General features: G+C 41.0%; 2 protein-coding genes and 1 non-coding gene across 4 annotated transcripts in view; 1 reads left to right on the top strand and 2 right to left on the bottom strand.

Annotated features, from left to right (window-relative positions):
- Positions 1-1,655: 1,655 nt before the first annotated feature.
- On the bottom strand, positions 1,656-3,518 carry LOC105864303 (gamma-crystallin A). Its single transcript, XM_012752078.3, has 3 exons — positions 3,510-3,518; positions 3,165-3,407; positions 1,656-1,981 (listed from the first exon to the last, which is right to left on the bottom strand). The coding sequence occupies exons 1-3, from the start codon at positions 3,516-3,518 to the stop codon at positions 1,709-1,711; spliced, it is 525 nt and encodes a 174-aa protein (XP_012607532.1). The 3' UTR covers positions 1,656-1,708.
- Positions 3,519-5,567: 2,049 nt separating this feature from the next.
- The window catches only part of C8H2orf80 (chromosome 8 C2orf80 homolog), a 33,353-nt gene continuing 17,678 nt past the window's right edge, over positions 5,568-21,242 (bottom strand). The window contains exons 5-10 of one of the 2 annotated variants that reach the window (XM_076005878.1): positions 19,980-20,062; positions 18,125-18,212; positions 17,472-17,543; positions 8,314-8,401; positions 7,557-7,675; positions 5,568-6,046 (exon numbers count right to left, since the gene is read on the bottom strand). In XM_076005878.1, coding sequence (XP_075861993.1) covers positions 6,038-6,046; positions 7,557-7,675; positions 8,314-8,401; positions 17,472-17,543; positions 18,125-18,212; positions 19,980-20,062 — 459 coding nt within the window. In that variant the 3' untranslated portion in view covers positions 5,568-6,037. Of the gene's footprint in view, positions 6,047-7,556; positions 7,676-8,313; positions 8,402-13,494; positions 15,176-17,471; positions 17,544-18,124; positions 18,213-19,979; positions 20,063-21,242 lie in introns of those variants that run through there. The other variant, XM_076005877.1, reaches the window with a different exon arrangement.
- On the top strand, positions 18,719-18,825 carry LOC142872818 (U6 spliceosomal RNA). The gene has a single exon (XR_012920904.1). It is a non-coding gene; the product is annotated as a U6 spliceosomal RNA (small nuclear RNA).

The following is a 21,242-nucleotide window of genomic DNA, read 5'->3' on the forward strand; positions in this document are numbered from 1 at the left end:
ATAATCTTTTCCCATCTTTTCATTATAATTATCTTGGCATTTAGTTAGGAGGGGATTTATCATCACTTTTAGTTTTCAGTGAAGTTTAGACACAGAGAAGATAAGAGTGACTTGCTTCAGCTACACATCTGATAAAGGGCTGATAACCAGAATCTATTTGGAACTCAGGAAAATCAGCAAGAAAAAAATCAAACAACCCTATGAAAAAATGGGCAAAGGATATGAACAGAAAATTCTCAAACAAAGACAGAATAATGGCCAACAAGCATATGAAAAAATGTTCAACATCTCTAATCATCAGAGAAATGCAAATCAAAACCACAATGAGATATCACTTAACTCCAGTGAGAATGGCTTTTATCAAAAAGTCCCCAAACAACAAATGCTGGCGTGGATGTGGAGAGAGAGGAACATTCCTACACTGCTGGTGGGACTGCAAACTAATTCAACCTCTGTGGAAAGCAATATGGAGATACCTCAAAGCGATACAAGTAGATCTACCATTTGATCCAGCAATTCCACTACTGGGCATCTACCCAAAAGATCAAAAGTCACTTTATGAAAAAGACACCTGCACTCAAATGTTTATAGCAGCACAATTCACAATTGCAAAGCTGTGGAAACAACCCAAGTGCCCATCAATTCATGAGTGGATTAATAAAATGTGGTATATGTATACCATGGAATACTACTCGGAATTAAGAAACAATGGCGATATAGCACCTCTTGTATATTCCTGGATACAGCTGGAACCCATTCTACTAAGTGAAGTATCCAAGAATGGAAAAACCAGCACCACATGTACTCACCAGCATATTGGTATTAACGGATCAACACCTAAGTGGACATACAGGAGTAACATTTATCAGGTGTCAGGCAGGTGGGGGGGGGAGGAGGGGACGGGTATATACAACTACAACGAGTAAGATGTGCAACGTTTGGGGGATGGACACGCTTGAAGCTCTTACTCGAGGGGGGAGGGGGGCATGGGCAATATATGTAAACTTAACACTTATACCCCCATAATATGCTAAAATAAAAAATAAAATAATAATAATAATAAAAAGAGTGACTTGCTCCAAGAGAGAAGCTAGTAAATAGAGTAAAAATCATCAGGTTTGCCTGAAAGGGAAGGGCTTTCTGGTGTGGAAGACTTTAAGTGCTAACGGGAAATGGGGCTGAGTTGGTCAAGCTGTTTCACTCTTAGTTTAACACTTTTCCTAACATATGGCCTAACCAAGCAGGCTCGACCTTCTCTACTTTGGAAATTCTCTTTAAATCGCCTCTCTTCCCTAATGTTGTCTGAGACCTCACCTATCCTAATCCTTCCAGCAAGCCCTTCTTCTCTTTGGTGTCCCAGCCACGAGCCACAAAGGGTTCTGTATTTTCTACTTTCTATGGGCTCCAATAGTTTTTTGTTATGTTCATTTTTTCTCTCTCCTTCAGACTGTAGGTCACAAAAGGCAGAGACAGTTGCTTGTCCCTCCTTCCCATGACAAGAATGGATATTCCAGAAATAACTGTTGCCTGACCAACAGGAAGTAAGTGGACATTTAAAACATCTTTTGGGGTCAGGTAAGTTGCCTGGGGTAACCATTTATTAGAATTCCATAATTATTTAAAGATAAGCAAGAGCCACTTAGTGCCAGGAACACAATTTTGTATGTTTATTGTGTTTCTATGTGCATCATAACAAGAAAAGCACAGCCTAGTACATATCGATGATCCGCCTCAGAGACCCCACTTTGGCATCCATGGCGCCCCAGTCGTGGTACCGCCGGTAGTCCCCCGGCCTCAGCAGGTACTGGCGCCCGCGGTAGTTGGGCAGCTCGTAGAGCACCCAGCAGCCCTCTAGCACGTGGAGGGAGTGGATCTCATGGACACGGAAGCGATCCTGGATGCAGGAACAGTCTTCAGTGAGCTCAGACACGAGGCCTCGGTAGTTATCTCTCTCGTACAGCCTTAACCTGTGAGAGCTGGTCTGTTGTGACAATAAACAAAAGAAGCAAAATAAACTGTGTGCATCCTTGTTCTCAACAAAAGTGATACGATCAGCCTGCATCTTCATGAAGCATGATTTTCAAACTGTCCTGTAAAATGTTTCTTCCCTAATCTCACTTTTTACGCTGTTGCTCCATCAAATTAGGAAGAGTATTAAAATAAAGCTGACCCGATCTGTAAGCTGGAGAGCTTATGGAAGAAACAAACATTGAAATACAGGGAATAAAGGTGTGTCCTTTGTAACAACCATCTGTCACAACTGTGCTTAGTGAGTGTGCAGAGGATTTCAACTCCCATTCCCATTATGACTCCATATAACGGAGTCTTACGAAGCTTGTTTTAAAGTCACTTTTTGCATTTATAATGTACAATGATTTATATTTACACTGAGTCCACATGTCCACTTTTCAAGTGAAATTTTGCCAAGTCATTTGTACCATGTGAATTTCTTGCCCCAAAGAAATGTCTATTTTATTTACATCTCTTTGTGCATCTGCAACTTTTTCTAGCCTAAATTTGATTTCAGTTCTTAAAACCCCTAGCCACAACCATGTAATCTGATGCCAGCAGAAAGCGTAGACACATGCTCCACATGATTAAAAAACATTAAGCAGCACTTTGGTGAGGACCATGTTCTATGAAATCCTAATCAATTATCTGTCTCAGTTCCTGCTAAGAAACTATTTGAATATGATGCCTGGAAAATACGAAGCCACACAAGCTGAAACATATTGCTCTGGGTTCTAGATTAATATGTTATAGAATGTAGTAAAAAAAATTACCAATACATTATACCTATGAATATATTGTGCTTTCATAGTCTGTTAATTTTTTTATCCTTAAGAAAGATTAAAAATATATCTATTATCTAGATACACTTTTATTACTGAACAAGGCAGTTTTTATTTAGAAATTAGGGTCACCTAGATGTTTCCAAGTTTAAAGACTATGTTGTTGTGATATCTTGTGCCCTAAAGCAATGTTGTTGTTCTTAAGTAAGAAAAGAGATTACTGTCACATTTTCTTTAATGCTGGAGAGCCAGGCCTTGCTGTCTTTACTGCAAACACTAGACCTGAGTTGGAGCAAACTGACTTCTACAAACAGGAACTGACGGCCATGGATCACTGATGCTTTCACATCAGCCGGGGTGAAGAAGACTCACGTAAGGAATTCTGTGGCAGGAGCGGATGGAGTCGCTGAGGCCCATCCACTGCTGGTAGTCGGGGTACTCGCCGCGCCGCAGGAGGTACTGGTGGCCCTGGTAGTTGGTGCGCTCATAGAGCATCCAGGAGCCGCTGTCCACCCGGATGGAGTTGCAGCGGCTGAAGTAGGCCTGCAGGTTGGGGCAGTCGCTGATGCACTCATAGCAGCGGCCCTGGAAGCCCCGTTCCTCGTAGAAGGTGATCTGCAGTGGAAAACAAGGTGACAGTAGACAGTCAGCTGGAAGGTACATCCCCACACACCATAGACACCTGATAGACATGGCTCGGCCCCTCAACGGGCTCACCTTCCCCATGGCTGTTGACAGCGGATGATCAGCGTTCTAGTATGACGGGGACAAAGCGGCAGCTGGTATATATAGCAGGATGGCTGCTGTGTTGGCAAGAACAACACAAAAGGGACCTGGGGGTAGTGCGAAAGGGGATTTCTATGTTCTTTTTTTTTCATCTGGGATCATGGGGCAGGGGGCTCTCTCTCTGGCATTTTCGAGTTGTCCTCACTAGCTCCAGTGAAAGGTATTAAAGTCAGCAGAGCCATTATGACCTTGGAGACAAAGGGCGCACTTCTCATCCTATGCAGCTCGCTGGAAATACATTACATGCCCAGCATTCTGCAATGTTTGTCCATGGAAACTGCTGAGATGGAGGTTGGTGGTTCCATCTAAGGTAACTCACGAGAAGCATATGGGTTCCAGAAGGACTTGAAGTGTGAGGCAGCAACAAAAAAGTCCCAAACAAAAAAATCCGTTGATTAAAAGACAATTACATTTCTTAAATTACTTCATCAGTGTGATATGGTTTTGATAAAAAATAGTTTGCACATGTTTATGTAGCAAAAAGAAAAGATTAGAACTGTGTGTGCCCCAATATGTCAATCATGGCAGTCAACGAACGGCAAGAATATGGATCTTAGTTTTATATTTGTATCTCTTCTTTTTGATGCTTTATGTTTCCTTAATTTTCTATTATAGATATACACATTACAATTTCATGAGATGAAAAGAATAAAAGCAATTTTTAAATATAGAACTTTGAGTTGCTGGTGAAAAGCAGTAAATTTTGAAAATAGGTATATTTTATCTTGACATTAAACACTTCTTGAGCTAAAAATAAATAGATTTCCTAAGAGTCTGTGACAGGCTCAAAGAGCAGAAAAATACACAGGATCCTTCCACTTCCCTACCCCCGCCACTGGTCTTCTAACATTACTTTTTGACCCACATCTTAGGGAAGTGGCAAGCCTTGTGGGGGGGAAGGGATTACCTCTATCCCTTTTTAGGGAGAGATCAAGATATACATTGTAACCAAAATGTCTGAAAAAAAATTCTGTAATCGGGAAGTGGCAGGTGGAAGGGGGGAGGAGGAGAAGGGTGTGTACTTACACAGTGGGTGCGGTGCGCACCACCTGGAGGCTGGACACGCTAGAAGCTCGGCATAGTGGGGGGGGGCAGGGGCAAGATATGTAACCCTAACAATATTTGTCCTCCCATAATATGAAGTAATAAAAAAAAATTTTTTTAAAAAGTTAGCATCAGGACTTGCCTGTGTTTTTCCTTCCAATAGTGTCACTGTTGCATTGAACCCAGGTGACTGCCTGAAGAACTTTCTCCATTGTTGCCAACCTACTGATTTAGAAGCACTCCTCAAATGTGCAGGGGCAGAGGATGTCTCCAAACCTCAGATTATCTTTTGTCATCTCACATGCATGTAGGAAGATGAAATCAAGTGCTTTAGATCTGTGAAGGGACTCTAAAAGGGTCTCATCACAGCTAGCAGTATGTTCCCAATGTCCGCTGTGAAAATCCTCACGCAGCAAGTAAAGCAAATGTGCAGAAGGTCAAAGGAGAGATAGCAATAGCCACAAAGAAAAAAATATTCTAACTAGCAGAGCTAGACAGAAGAAAACTGGGCAAAGTCCTGTGAAGCAAGACACCTGGGAGTATATGCGGGGACCAGAGGTCACTGCTACCCTCTTCTGCCTCTCTCCTACCGCTGCGGGCCTAGTGGTAAATCTTAGTTACAACCATAATCAAATGTAGTGTGGAAAAGGTCGCACTGGTCTCCCCAGCCACACCCCATAATGAGAATACACCACCAATTTTAGAAGAAGTCTACAAATCCCACCATGTTTTTGTGCATGCTGATGAAAACTGTTCTGCAAACAGATGGCACACCAAAACCTTAAGAAAGGTATAATCTGTACTGACCTTTGACCAAATTGTTATTACATACATTGACAGGCTAGGCCATGTGCCTAATCGGCATTTTGGAAAGGTACTGAAAGACTAGAACGTTTTTCTTTTCCTAGTGGTCATTATATTCTACTGAAAGAAAGCCTACACCCATTTTTCTTTTAATGCTTTATTGAAATGATTAAAAAAAAATTTTTTTCGTATGAGAACATAGTAAAGGCAATCAATGACAGATTCATTTTATTTCAGATCAAATCTTTGGAAAACGGCCTCCTACTCCATCACTATGCAATATTCAATGCTACACATTTGTAAAATGTGCCACAAAGCCAACCTGTTTTGACACAGAAATGCTGTATACTCTCTGAATTCTCCAACAGTTTTCCAGTCACAATGAAGTAGGTAGTACAGGATCTTTTTCTTTTTTTTTTAACCAAAATGTAGCTGTGCAATGTGCCTCTAAGAGAAGAAAGCTCGACATCAAAAATAACACTCCAATGCAGTTTGCATCAAAAGCTAATTGTAAAGAAAAATGTGCTGGCAAGAGCTGCAGTTTTAAGATGATGTTTCTCTTCTCCTCCCAGAGACTCTATTATGAAGTCCCATCGTACAATTCCAAATTTCTAAGTGACCTACAAAATAAAAGATGATTTTGGTATCAAGCACATCAATTTAACATGGACACAGAATTAGCTTTCTATCTATAGGAAGTGAAGGTCTAACATCAGATACTAATTTACTAATAAAGATGGACTAGATAAATGCAGGTACGAAAGAATTTCCATGGAACTCTTCTGATAGATTTGGAAATTGAGTTATATTTCTCAACTGCATGCAATATATGATCACACACTGGGTTCTGTACAGAAGGAAAAAAATGCTTAAAAAGAATTGACAAAATTCATATACAGACAGTAGATTAAAGTACTAATGTTAGATATGCTGAAGTTGATTACTGTGGTTATTTAGGAGAATGACTTGTTTTTAACAGATACACACTGAATCCCTAATAATTAAAAATTAAAAAAAGAAATACACACTGAAGTATATAGGGGTAAAGTGATAGGGTGTATATAACTTCTAATGGCTCAGAAAAAATTATATATTTGTATCTATATTCAGAGAGAGAGAGAGAATAGAATAAAGCTAATGGAACAAAACATTAGTAATTGGTGACTCTAGGTAAAAGAAATATGTAGGTTCTTTGTACTTTTCTTGCAACTTTTCTCTAAGCTTGAAATTATTTCCCCAAAAAATAAAAAAATTTCACTTTTCACTGTTTCCTGATGCAAACCCAATTCATAACTTAGTGTATCAATTCTCAAAGTTCCCTTCTCCGTTTCCTACCTAATGACCCTCTAGCATATCCAAAGTCTCTCATTCAACAGAGCCCTAAAATACCCCAGACACCCAGCCTGTACAACTTTTCTGATTCTCTCTCCTCTCCACTTTATCATGTTCACCAACTTGAGCTCTCTAACTTCTTCTTAAGTTTTCTTTTCGCTTTGCACATTACAATTGAGAGCCCAGAACTAGAAGAGCAAAGAATCCTCCTCCCTTTCTCCTTTCTCTCCAGCCCTGTCCATCTCTGACCATTCTCTGAATTCTGCAACATAAAAATCAGGAATCAGATGCTCAGAGCAGGAGCAGGGGAGATGCTGAGCAGGAAAAGATAAAATTTTCATCAGTGAGAGAGAGAGAGACCAGGAATAGGAACATTTGGGATGCAGATACTAATACTAATCTTCTCCTTAACATGCTTATTTGAATCAATAGAATAAATGCCAATGAACTCGTGCATAGTATTTTTTCGAATGCCGAAAAGATAATAATGGCTAGTATTTATTTAGAGTTCACTCTGTGCCAAAAACTGTTCTAATCTTTTCACATGCATAAGCTGAATTAATCATCCCAACAACCTTGAGAGGTAGGTATCATCATTCTTCCCATTTTGCAGAGGAGGAAACTGAGACACAGAGAGTTTGAGTAGCTTGCCTGAAGTCACACAGCTGGTAAGCAGTGGGCTCTAGGTTTAAGCCTAGAGCATCTGATTCTAAAGGCTAGACCTTTAACCACAATATAAGTAAAGTACTCCCGAAACATCTGATATCAATTTGGTCCAATTTATGATTTTAGACCTACTTTGTTCTTTGGCTGTGTGCCTGAAAGCCTTTTTGATGATTTCCATTCCGTGGTAATTGCTTCCTTTGTAGAGCTGCCGGTGGCATTTTTATTTGCTGCTCCTTTTCTTGACTTGATACCTATAGACATATGTAGTAACCATTTCTGTATATAAAACTTTTTTTAATGTGTCCACCCACAGTTTTATTTTATTTCTTTATTTTTTTTGAGACAGACTTTAATTTTTTTGTTGCCTAGGCTAGAGTGAGTGCCGTGGCATCAGCCTAGTTCACAGCAACCTCAATCTCCTGGGCTCAAGGGATCCTCCTGCCTTAGCCTCCTGAGTAGCTGGGACTACAGGCATGCACCACCATGCCCGGCTAATTTTTTGTATATATTTTTAGATGGTCAATGAATTTCTTTCTATTTTTAGTAGAGACAGGGTCTCACTCTGGCTGGTTTCAAACTCCTGACCTCGAGCAATCGCCTGCCTCAGCCACCCAAAGTGCTAGGATTACCGACATGAGCCACCATGCCCGGCCCACAGTTTTAAATCCTTCCCTTCCGGAGTGTTTTGCTGCCATCACTAAGAGGGCTGAGAAATAAGACTTCTCTGATTCCCATACTGGAGGGAAATCAAGTCATAGAACCTCCTGGTTCTTTTTAATTCAACCAGACAGAGAAATCTAATTACCATTACAACTTTGAGCTTGCCTTGGGTGTCCACTTCCTAATTATAGTTCCATTTCTCTAAGCCGATGCAAGTAAACAGGCTTACCGTGTTTGCGGGCATATTCTGCTGCTTTGGGTGCTGTTAACATGGCAAAAGGGTGCAAGGAGAGGCGGAGAGATGAAACTCGGGGCACCTGAAAGGAAAACAGTCCTACTCTTAAAAGCCGTACACTCTCTGTGGTGTGAACCTGCCCGTTACAACACTGGGCCTATTTAGTCAACCCAGAGTAGAGTCACCGCCCATTGATGAGGCACATGAAACGTGTAAACATGAACCTTCACACACTGCCTTTTGCTCCTGTAGGTGGTCCTGTTGCCTACAATGCCCTTCCCCACACTGAAGCTCTCTCTTCACACAGTTTCCTTTACCTGAAATAGCCATTTCCTCCTTCTCTGCCCAGAGGCTCCCATTTTTCCTTTGAGATGTAGCTCAAATGTCACCTTTTCTGAGCAACTTGCCTCTATGTCGCCCCATCCCCACTCTCCCACGCTGGCGCTTTCCACCCGCCTCCCCACCATCACAAACACAGAATTAGTGACTCACTCATCTGTGAGTCAAAGCATGTAGTCCCAGAGAACAGCGCCAGTGTGGTATAGTTAATTATAACGGGCTGTCCCTGCATCACACTGGAAACGTCTTCAAGGCTGGGACTGTCCCTTCATTCATTCCCTCAACAAGTGTTCAAAGAGCACCTGCCATGGGCCCCAGACCCTGTTTTAGGAGCTGCAGTTAGTAAGACAGACAAGATTTCTGCCCTGCTGGAGCTCAGGGCAGGGACACAAACCATACACCGACAAACGAATTAGACAATGCAGGGTAATTACACATTGGGATCAGTTTAATAAATAAAGTAAAAGTTCTGTGCTTAGGAGGTTACTGGGCACCCACCACTGCAGACAGACAGGGCAGAGAAGGCCTCCAGGAGGAAGCCAGGTTTCAGCTGAGACTTACAGCAAGAGCAGCAGAAGCCCTGGGAAGAGCTCGAGAGAAGTGTTGCAGGCAAAGGGAACGAGATGGTCTTCTTGGAATAAGCGCGCTTTCCAGACACGGAAAGGAAGCCCACGTGGCTAGAGCACAGCGAGCACGGGGAGAACTGTCTGTGAGGCTGAGAGAGAAGTGGAGCCCAGGTCATGTGGGCTTTGCTGCTCATGGTATGGAGATGTACACTGATGCTGATTCCAGGGTGTGACGGGAAGCCTTTGAGATGTTTTTAAACAGTAGTGCGACACGATCTGATTTCAGTTTTAAAAAAGAGAACTCAAGCTGCTATGTTGAGAATAGATTGGATGTAGAATCAGGGAGGCCAGTTAACTTATTAATAATTTAACCTTTTATCTCCAGTGCCTTAGAGAGAGTGCCTAGCGCATAGCAACTACTATTCTAGTCAAGGCGATAGTTAACATCTACTTTTTAGAGCTGTTTTAGGTTCATAGCAAAATTGTGGGGACAGTAAAGAGTTCCCATATACTCCCCACCCCCACACAGGCACGACCGTCCCCACTGTCGACATCCCCTGCCAGAGTGGGACATTGTTACAGTCAACTAATCTGCATTGACATTATCAGCCAAAGTGCAAAGTTGCGCTTTTTAAAAAATCATGAATGAATATTGAATTTTATCAATTTTTTTCAGAATATACAGAGATAATCATATCTCTCTTTCTGTTAACATAGTAAATTACATTGGATAATTTTTTAATGTTGATCTCCCTTTGCATATTTGGAATAAATCCATTTGATTATTATGTATTATCCTTTCCATATATTGCTGGATTTGATTTGCTAATATATTGTTGAGAATTTTACATTTATGTTTAAGAGAGACTGATGTATAATTTTATTTGTTGGTGATAGTTTTATCAGTTTTTGAAGTAAAAGCTATGCTAGCCTCATATAAAGATCATATAGGCCAGGTGCGGTGGCTCACGCCTGTAATCCTAGCACTCTGGGAGGCCGAGGCAGGCGGATTGCTCAAGGTCAGGAGTTCAAAACCAGCCTGAGCAAGAGCGAGACCCTGTCTCTACTATAAATAGAAACAAATTAATTGGCCAACTAATATATATAGAAAAAATTACCCGGGCATGGTGGGGCATGCCTGTAGTCCCAGCTACTCGGGAGGCTGAGGCAGGAGGATTGCTTGAGCCCAGGAGTTTGAGGTTGCTGTGAGCTAGGCTGAAGCCATGGCACTCACTCTAGCCTGGGTAACAAAGCGAGACTCTGTCTCAAAACAAAAACAAAAACAAAACAAAACAAAAAAAGATCATATAATCTCTGGAAGAGTTTGTATAAAATGAATCAATTTTTTTTCCTGCTATTATCTCCATTTTGAGACATGATGGGTTTTATTAATAGACAGTAATAATCCAGATTGCATGTGAGACATGATCTGGGTACTCTTAGCATTGGTTAAGGAATCACTTCAAAGGGCTGAAATTCCTTCAATCGGCTGGTCACAGCATTAGACGAACACAATTTTGTTCACAGTAAATTGATTTAATTTTATGTCTGATGTGGCCTAAAAAATGTAATGGAGGTTGCTTGTTGCCTCTCAAGAGTTATCTTTCTCTTTCTGAGTTTTAGTTACACATGTTGTTGCTCAGCTACAGTCTATGTTCTTAATCTGTCTTTCTAGCTAGCTATGACCATATGACTAAGTTTTACCTAGCGATATGTAAAACAAAGTGTTCTATGAGATTACTGACACATGTCCTTAGAAGGGAGGGGTAATCCTTCTTTGTCTCCACTTGTCTGAATCATAGTTGTGATGGCTAGAGCTCCAGCAATCATCTTAGACAAGAAGGTGACAGCTGCCCCATAGGAGTGACTGACCACAAACCTGGAAAGAACTTGTGTTTTTGGTAATTTTGTGAAACTGTGGTATCGTTATGGGTCCTCCAGACTTCCTTCATATGGGAAGTAAACTTCTCCTTTTCACTATTACCATGGATTTTCTGTTATATCACACAGGAAACATGGATTAAACAATAAATGAGACTGTGTTCTTTTTATTGTTAGAACAGTTTAAAGTCATCTTTCCAGGAACACAACTAAATTTTAGCTCAACCTTTTATTCAAATGGAAAGAACATTTACTGAGAGTTTACTTCATGTCTAGTGTTGTAAAGACTTAAATACAAGTATAAACTGTGGCCTCTAAACTCAAAAAGCATATAATCTATTCAGAAAGATAATCCTAAAACACAGAAAGTAATTAAAGATGAGGCTATATTTTAATATGGGGCAATTACGGCTATGATAACAGCCCTTCAGGATAATATATGCCATATATAAGGAAAAGGGAACTGGCTCATACATTGTTCTTGACACGGTTCTGCAATTAGTAGATGTTAGACTGATATTTTTCATGCGTGAATTTCCCTATTCGCTGGAGAAGGCAGAAGTCAAAGATTTAAAGGTCACTTCCATCTTGACTATCCTATGAACTTTCCTGAGTCCTGATAATCTGCTGACTCATGCAAGCAGTTAATTTAGCTTCCTAAATTAGCTATAAATAGCTAATCTTTCATATAAATATGAAAGATTATTTTAAAAGCAGGATGAAATTTAAGTCCTAAACCCAGAGTTAATTATATTCTCTTTTAAACTTCAAAGCTACTTACTAATATCTTCATTGTCTCAATGTAAAAGTATTATTATGATTATTTCTCAATTCAAGTACTTACTGAATGCCAAAGTATATCCAAATCACATTCAACAAAAATTTCTTCTAAAAGGCTGAGGAGGAGGAGAAGTTGGGATGTATAAAAGCATGTAGGACCTTGTCCAAGCAAAGCCCTAAAAGGGAATACATCATTAAGGAATGAAGGGCATAGCCAGTAATCTTCACTTGCCTTTCAACCTGGCAGTCACTTACAGAAACACCATTATGATATCACTGAGCTAGAAGGTGAAGAATTTTCCCTAGGTGTCAAAGCAATCAAATGTATGCTTACAGTGATCGGGTTGTCCAGAGTAAAAGCTCAGCATGTGGTCTAAAAAGACAGTTTCTATCTAAGAAATTATGCAAATGTGGTTGAGATGTTAGAAAATTACATTTTCTAAACATTTAAACATTTGTGAAGAAAAAGGGCAAATTTCAGATGAGAAAAGTACTGGAAAAGCTAGGACTTGACTGATTCTATCCCATAGCAATTTTTCTAAAAGTTGAGACTCTATGTTAAGAAACAAGAAAAAAACAACCCAATAGAAAAATCTGAAAGACTTTAACAGGCACTTTACAGAAGAAGAAACATATGAATAATTCACTGGCAATAAGGGGAATGCAAATTAAAACCACAAATTAAATTAAATGCCCTGATACACTTAACAGACTGACAAAACTTAAAAATCACAAAAATACCCATGTAGACAACCTACACTGCTGGTTAGGTAATTGGTACAACCATTATGGAAAACAATTTGGCTTTAGAGTGCTGAAAATGTTCATAACCTGTGGCTTAGCAATTTCTCTCCTAGGCATACACTGTACAGAAACTCTTGCTATGGAACAAGAGACATATAAATGAAATAACCCAAATGTCTAAAACAGAAGAATATATAAATACCTTTTGGTACTGTATATTCCTAGAGTGGAATACTGTATACAGTGAAAATAAACTATAGCTAAGTGCAACAACATGGATAAGTTTCTCAAATATAATGTTGAGTGAAAAAAGAAAGCCACAGAATGACACATTTGCTAATATTCTACTTACATAAAAGTGCAAACTTAAATAATATATTGATTAGAGATGCATATGCAGTAAAACTATAAAGAAGCAAAAGAGACTAATAAACACATTATTCAAGATAGTGGTAACCCAGGGCAAAAGGAAGGGTAGGAGACAGGGGAGGGTCTCCTCCCTCAGAGAGCTTCAAAACTCTTGATTTTTGTGGGAGATTTTGTGGGAGAGAAGCTCTCCCACAAAGAGCTTCAAAACTCTTGATACTGTTCCGTTTCATACGTTTGGATTGGCTTGTTTGGTTTTGGTACTTTATTTTTATTTATTTTTATTTTTTTGAGACAGACTCTGGCTCTGTTGCTCAGGCTAGTGTGCAATGGCGTTAGCCTAGCTCACAGCAACCTCAAACTCCTGGGCTCAAGCGATCCTTCTGCCTCAGCCTCCCGAGTAGCTGGGACTACAGGCATGCGCCACCATGCCCGGCTAATATATATATATGTGTATATATATATATATATACTTTTTTTAAATTTTAGTTGTCCAGATAATTTCGTTCTATTTTTAGTAGAGACGGGGGTCTCGCTCTTGCTCAGGCTGGTCTCGAACTCCTGACCTTGAGCCATCCACCTGCCTTGGCCTCCCAGAGTGCTAGGATTACAGGCGTGAGCCACCGCGCCCAGCCAGTTTTTGTACTTTAAATATACATTGTATGTATTCATTTGGATATAATTAATAGTGAAAGTGTGTTTTTAATCCCTCATTATTCAGATCTGTCAATAATGCTTAAAACATAGGCCCCTCCCCTTATCATGAAAACATTTTAAAATTTCTGCACAATTCAGTCTGGGTCAGCATCCTCCAAGAAGAGAAGACACTTGGCAGGTTATCGGAGAAAGTGTGAGAGGGTGTAAGCCAGGCCCATCACAGAGAAACCCGGCTGCTCTCAGGAGGAAGGGGGCTGGCCATCGGAGCATGGTGGACTTGGAAATAGTAGCACTAACATGGAAGGTGTCCCTTGTGCCACCATCGTGTCCCCTACGCATGGTCTCATTGAGTCCTCAGGGCAACCGAGTGTGTGTGGGCCAGTATAATCATGCCTTATCTACGCATGACTATTTACTTATAAGAAAACTGGGAATCAGAGAAGTTAAATAACTTATTTGAGGACACACAGCTCGCAAGTGACAAAGATGGGAGGGGACACCGGTCTGTTTGCCTCTGACAGAGTCACACTCTGGACTTTGGATGCCAGTTGGGATGGACTCACATGATTACCCGTCAGACGCTGGGATACAGCTGTAGGAAGAAAGAGGGACAGCAGAAGTTTGGGTTCTCTCTGTCCTCCTGCGCTCGTTTCTTCCCTCTCTCTGATGCACTCATTTTTACTCTCTCTGCCTTCCTTTCTGTTTCCCTCTTTCTCCATCAAATGAAGCTGAAGAACATTTTTATCACTCACTTGATTTATTGAAGGAAGATTTATGTTCTGTTTTCTTCTGTTTAAAATTGAGTAGGACATTTGATATTAACCTGAAGCTATTTGTAAACAACCCTCACTTGTGAAGGCCCTTAATGAACTTTTTCTATGGGTCCAGAGTCCTCAGCAGAAAAAAAGCTTCCTGTCAGCAAAACCCAGGACGCTCACAGGAGGCGGAACCTGAGGCTAATAGTTTCTGAAAAATACTGTGCCTATAATGCTTTTCTGTCACCAGGTGGCAGCAAATAGTTCCGAAGAAAGCCACCAAGCCTAAGTATAGTACCCACATTGTATCAAGTGACCAATACCAGTTGCCAGAAATTCTACATAATCTGATTAGTATTCAATGGGTTTTTAAGCTTTTGCTTGGGAAGCAAAAGGTTAGCTGTTGCTCAGGGGACATTTTATCAGAAGGAATCATCGGTCATTCAGATAAATGCATCAATTAATGAAGATTATTTGGCAATGTCTAGTATTTTTAACAATTCCATCTCCTAGTTAAAACCATTTATTGAAATTACATTAAATTCTAAAGGACCGCTTTAAAATATTTTTACTGCTCAGTCTTTGAAATGTTACATCTCCATTGAGAGGTCTTGCTAATTCTGTATTCAAGATGTGGAAGAGGTCCCTGAGTGGAGCTGATGTGCAGTCCAAGGTCAAGGCCAAGTTCTGCGCCCATTCTTGAGGTGGGGAGGAGCTGGTGAAGCTCACAGGGCTCACAGTCTGATCCTCAGATCCTTGTATTGGTAGCTGAAATCATACCCCTTGTGATTATTTACTGTTCAAAATAGGCAAAGCTTACATTATATTAGTAACACATGTGGATGCTGTTGATTGGCTGTTCCATTTTTGAATATTTGGAGGAGTGGTTCTCAATCCAATGTGATTTTGCCTCCTGGGGGACATTTGGCAAAGTCTGGAGACATTTTTAAGTGTCACAACTGAAGAGAAACTACTTGTATCTACTGAGCAGAGGCCAGGGATGCTGTTAAATATCGCACAACACATAAGACAGCCCCCAACCCCCAACCCCCACACACACAACAAAGAATCATCTGGCCCAAAATGTTGAGAAATCCTGATTTAGAGGAACATAGAAGAAATCAGGCACCCAACCCCTGAGTACCAGCACCTTAATGCTATTATTTTGAGGGTAGGGCTTTATTGGCACTAATTCACTTCATTCCCACAATAACCTCATCTTCTTGTCCCTGATTTTACATAAAAGTGAGGCATACATTGTTTAGAAAATTTGCCCAGGATTATTATGCTTGTGACTGATGGAGCTGGGATTCAGACCCAAGCAGCCAAGCCTTAGAATCCTAGTGCTTAAGGTTACACAAACAATGTGCCTTTCACATATAAACCAGCAAATGAGCCGACACTCACATCCCATAGCAATCAACAAATGCAAGCCTTTAAAGAAAAGTCTGCCTATGTGATGATATTCTTTGTTTCTCTTCAGAGCTGGCCATTATGTAGCCTGTGCACACACCTGGGCTTCTCATCATTGGTCACTGATTGTGAAGATGAGGACAATGTATCACCAAACAGGTGCTGAACAAAGTCTCTTTAATGAATAAACTAGTGATCTGATGGATGGGTAGAGATTGGCTGGCCCACAGCTAAACAGCATTTGTTCCCATTCTAGCCCTTTAAATGAACCTGACTCATCCGAGCTACTCAGACACCCATGTTTGCAAATGATACAGCCAAGACTAGAGGAGTTGTTCACAGTGCTACCCTCACCAGGATGGGATTTTCCATGTTTGTTCTCTGGCCATGTAAGTGGAGACCAACCAGTCAGCCGTGCCTGCCCTAGACCTCCCCCAGGGCCCAGAAGCGAGAGGGAAAAAACAGTGAATGAAACAGGGGTATTTGGAGCTCAAGTTTTTATGTGTATGTGATAGGAGATTGGGGAAGAGGAGAATAGGGTGACCTGCAAGGGAGAAAGCTGCAGAAAAAGACAGGCAGGAATGAAGCAGTATAGTCTGCTTGGCTCTCCAAAGAACACAGAGAGCTGGGCCTTCTTTAAAAGCCAAGAACAACCTGGTCTCCGAAGACCATCAGGCCTTGAGTGGTTTATATCTCAACCCAGGTAAGCCCCAATATAGGAAACAAGGTCTGTAGGAAAAGTAATCTTGTCTGGCTTGCTTGCCATCTTTTGCAATCCCCTGCACATACCACTATACTGAATGAACAAATGAATGAATGGAAGGAGTGAGTTGAAACTAGGGTGATCAGGAAGAAGGTTTTGATTCCCACAGTGATGGAGAGAATTGGTGTCTCAGGACTGTAGTCTGGTTACACGTGGATTAAGGTGACAGAAGGCTGGTTTCAAAGTTACAACACTCAGTAAATACTTGACTTCTATGGTGGATCTGGTGGACTCTGGAACTTTGCATGAGCACTTTGCTTGGTGCAACGTGCTGCAGCTCGTTGGTCTGCAGCAAAAGAGCAAGGAAGGCGTTCCTGTGGGCAGGTGGCGGCGGGCCATGAAAGCCCGCAGGCCTGGGCATGAGGGTGTTTTGCTCTCCCTTGGCCTGCTACACGTCCTTCCCCCACCCTATCTTCCCTTTCCTCTTCCCTCTTCCGGAGGTATCTGAAGCAGCCTGGCGTAATCCTAGCACTCTGGGAGGCCAAGGCGGGCCGATTGCTTGAGGTCAGGAGTCTGGTTTAGACCAGAGGTATCTGAAGGTAAAGGAATCAGAAGTTCACCTCTAAATAGCCACCCATATTTAAATGGTTTCTTAATGTTCATACATTTGTAAATGGCAAAAATTGAGCCGGCCTTAAAGATTATTCAGAACACTATTTTTTTTTTAAGATCGGTAATATGGAGGCCCAAGCAGGGAAAGGGACCTATCTAGGGCTCCACAGTAGTTCTGTACATTTTGATGTAAAACTGTTATTTTCATAAATGATGCCTGAAAATACCTCGTGCTCAACGATTGTGCCACTGGAGCATCCCACAACATTATAATTTATACACTAAATATATTCTTTCTAAAAATCCCTTATATAGACAATGCCAAATCACCCTTACCTTGGTATTACCAGAATTTGCAGAAGAATCAGCCCCATAAATTTTAAAGACTTCCTCAATTGGGATACTGTTCTGTTAAACAACAATAACAAAGTGTTATCATATCCTGACTTTTCTTTTATTACATAACAAAGTTATTATAGCTCCAATATGTTTACAACTGTGTTTGGCTAGTGTGGGCACTAAATACAGTAATTAACTTCTGAATAAATGGATAAATCAGTTTTCCAAATATCAATTAGTTATGTCTCTCATTCCCTTAAATTTTTTTGCCTCTTAAATAAGTGTTTTCACACTATAGTATAGAAATCAAAGTCTTTTTATTATTTCAAAATATGAAACATTTACTATTCGAAACTCCTAAACACGTAGAAACATTGGTTTAAAAATAACATAAATATGCTTAATATCAGAATACAGGTCAGGTGTGGTGGCACATGCCTGCAGTCTTAGCTAGTCAGGAGGCTGAGGCAGGAGGATCGCTTGAGCCCGGGAGTTCAAGGCTACAGTGAGCTCTGATTGCACCACTGCACTCCAGCCTGGGTGACAGAGTGAGACCCTGTCTCTAAAACAAAACAAAAAAACAAAAATCCCCAAAATACATATAGTAGATAAGAAATATCCATATATGCAAACGGTATTCTTTTCCTTACCATTAAGATTCCAGCGTAAGACGATAAAATCATAGCTTCTCGTTCTCTGCGGTTTGGATACGTGGGTCTGCCATGGAGCGGCATTTTCCTAAGGGGAAATATGAATCACTAAGAGGGGAGGATTTATTCTTGTTCTTCTTGACACCTAAGGTTGTGGTGATAATCCATGAGTTGTGTGCCATGGCTGTATGCTATCTGCTTGCTTATAAAATTGATGTGATTGTCCCTCCATCAGCAAAACACACTTTGAATTTTTAATCTTCCAATAATGGTGATGAATTTGCCCTCATCTATCCATGTTTCACAGCTACATCAAACATTGGCAGACAGGCCACATGATGGATGTTTACGGCTTTGCCAACCACTCTTCTTTGCCCTTCTTGTGGCAATTTGCTTGGGGAGAACTGCCTAACCCCACTGTAAGCCTACGTGTTTCCCGGGAAGCCAACAACTCCTCTATATTCCAAGGATGAAAAACACACTGTGGACCAAGCTAGTCAGTGTATTCTATTCCTCCCCGTCCAACCCCAGGTGAGTCAGGACAAATAGAGCCAATGAGACATGATTCTGTAATTTTTTAAAACGTCCATTCTCGTGCTCGCTTCGGCAGCACATATACTAAAATTGGAACGATACAGAGAAGATTAGCATGGCCCCTGCGCAAGGATGACACGCAAATTCGTGAAGCGTTCCATAAAAAAAAATAAAAATAAAAATAAAAAAATAAAAAAAATAAAACGTCCATTCTCCCTTAGACTAAATATTATAATGAGGTGGCTGAAATGAAGATTGGGTGTCTACCCAAAGAAAATAGAGTCAAGAGGTAGATTCTGGGCCAGTGGCTCACACCTGTAATCCTAGCTGAGGCTGGAGGCTGGAGGATCTCTTGAGGTCAGGAGTTAAAGACCAACCTGAACAAGAGCGAGACCCTGTCTCTACAAAAACAGAAAAATTAGTTGGGCGTGGTGGTGCGCCCCTGTAGTCCCAGCTACTCGGGAGGTTGAGGCGGGAGGATCACTTGAGCACCAAGAGTTTGAGGTTGCAGTGAGCTCTACTCATGGCACTGCACTCTAGCTGTGGCAACAGAGTAAGACACTGTCTTAAAAAAAATAATAATAAAAGAGAGAGAGAGAGATTCTGGTGACATTGTTTGAGTTTTGAATTAAACCATGCCTGCCTAACACAGACCTACCCACCAAGTTTTCAGATATAGATGCAAAAAATTCCTTGCCCCCCTTTTTTTCTTTAGGCTGTTCAAATTGGATTTTTTGTTTATTACAACTAAACCCTAACTGCTATATCTGTCCAGGATCTGGACTGTAATCTAAGGGCCCTGAACAGAAAAAAATAACTGGCCTCTGGAATAAGATATTTGAACCTGGCCTCCTCAGTTCCATGTTCTCACCAATTGAGCGAGTCTGCCTGGACACTATACATGGGAGAAAATGCCCATAATCCTGGAAAGAAAATTATTCTGTGACTCGAATAGCTCAGTTCTGGTATATATTTGCTTAAATGCTTAAGAAATTGTGTTTGCTAGTCCTTAGGAAAAGATTGCAGCCTTTAGCCACAGAATTGACTATTTTAAAAATCATGGCACTATGTAAGAAAGTCTTTCATTTCATAGAAGCCAACTAGCAGAGATGCAATATATATATAAACACATGTATGACTTCCTCAAGGTGGCAACTGTAGGGTTTCTTCAGGTGTCTAGTCGAAGAGGGCTGTTCACCCTGTAGTGCTTTCAGATCAGAATGCCTCAAGAGGGAGGACACTAGACAGGGCTGGAACTTCCTCTATCATTAATCATAGTCACACATTAAAGAGAAAAACAAAAAAACCTATTTCAGCTTACGCTTCCTCCCACTCCAGCCACGTTAAGTCTTCTGAGTGATCCAGCCATTGCAAAGCAACGCTGATGGCCAAGTCATAGTGAGCCTGCAAGCAGAAAGCACAGAGCAGAAGAACAGGTTTAGACACTGGCCAAAATATTCCCTGGACCCAATGACAATGGCACTACTTAGCCTATCCCACTATTTTGTCATGTCTAAAATGGGAAGGGTCACTACCTATATCTGATAACCTGATGCTCAGACAGAAATATTTAGGGATCTTCAGGCTTTCAATTTATCCCCCACTCAAGCAGTTATTTGATTAATGTGATCTGGAAAAGAGAAACCAGCGGAAAGAATACTAAACCAGGAATCCGGGAATCTGGGCTCAAATATAGGTATTGCCAACAGCTCACGGTCTAGCCTTAGGTAAGTGATTGATGCTCGCTGGACCTTGCTTTTCTTAAATTTTAAAACAGAAAAAGGTGAGGGTAGGGGAAGAGGGCCACAGAGAACAATTTATGATTCTGTGAGTAGAATGTCAGACATGCACTTCCAGGGGAAGCATGGTGGGAACTTGCAGGGAGGGGCCTGGGGAGGTAGGGACAACCCCGGGAGGCTTCAGAGAGGAAGCTTCACTGGAGCCAAGGCTTGAAGGATGAAGGAGTTTCTCTAGATAGAGAGGAACATCCCAGGTGCAGGGACCAGCAAGAACAAAGGACAGGATGTAGACCTGATTAATACGCTTGCTGAGAATCTCACATACAGTAGAAAGCTGAGGCCCAATTCCAATGTTCCTTCTAATCATTGTGACCACTTTTCCCTCATAATTCCTAAGAGTTCTTGTTTAGTAAGCATATTTACCATCTGTCTATCAAAACATTCCTTCTCTTCTCTATCCCCACTCCCAGAAAAGGGAAGGTTGGTTTTGTTTTTATTTATTTTAGGTGTCCTAAGATTTTAACATTCTTTAAACAATGGAGTTATTTCTTCCAGGGACTGAAGCAAATTGAAAAGTAAACTTAAATAAATAAATGGGAAAAATTGGACCATGATCAGTTGTTGAAACCCAATCCAAAGTTCAATGCTGGGGCCAGCAGCATTGGCACCACCTCAATAGATATGCAAATCCCAAGCCTCACCCTGGACCTCCTGAATCAAACAGCTTGTAATAAGAGCTCATTAAAGTTTGAGAAGCACTGCTCTAAACTATCTAATTTCTCCATTTAATATGTGTTCAGAGAGAATAAGGCTTAACTACTTACTCAGCTCTGGAGGAGTTTGGG

This window comes from Microcebus murinus, chromosome 8, assembly GCF_040939455.1.
Source record: "Microcebus murinus isolate Inina chromosome 8, M.murinus_Inina_mat1.0, whole genome shotgun sequence".
Classification (NCBI taxonomy): Eukaryota; Metazoa; Chordata; class Mammalia; order Primates; family Cheirogaleidae; genus Microcebus; species Microcebus murinus.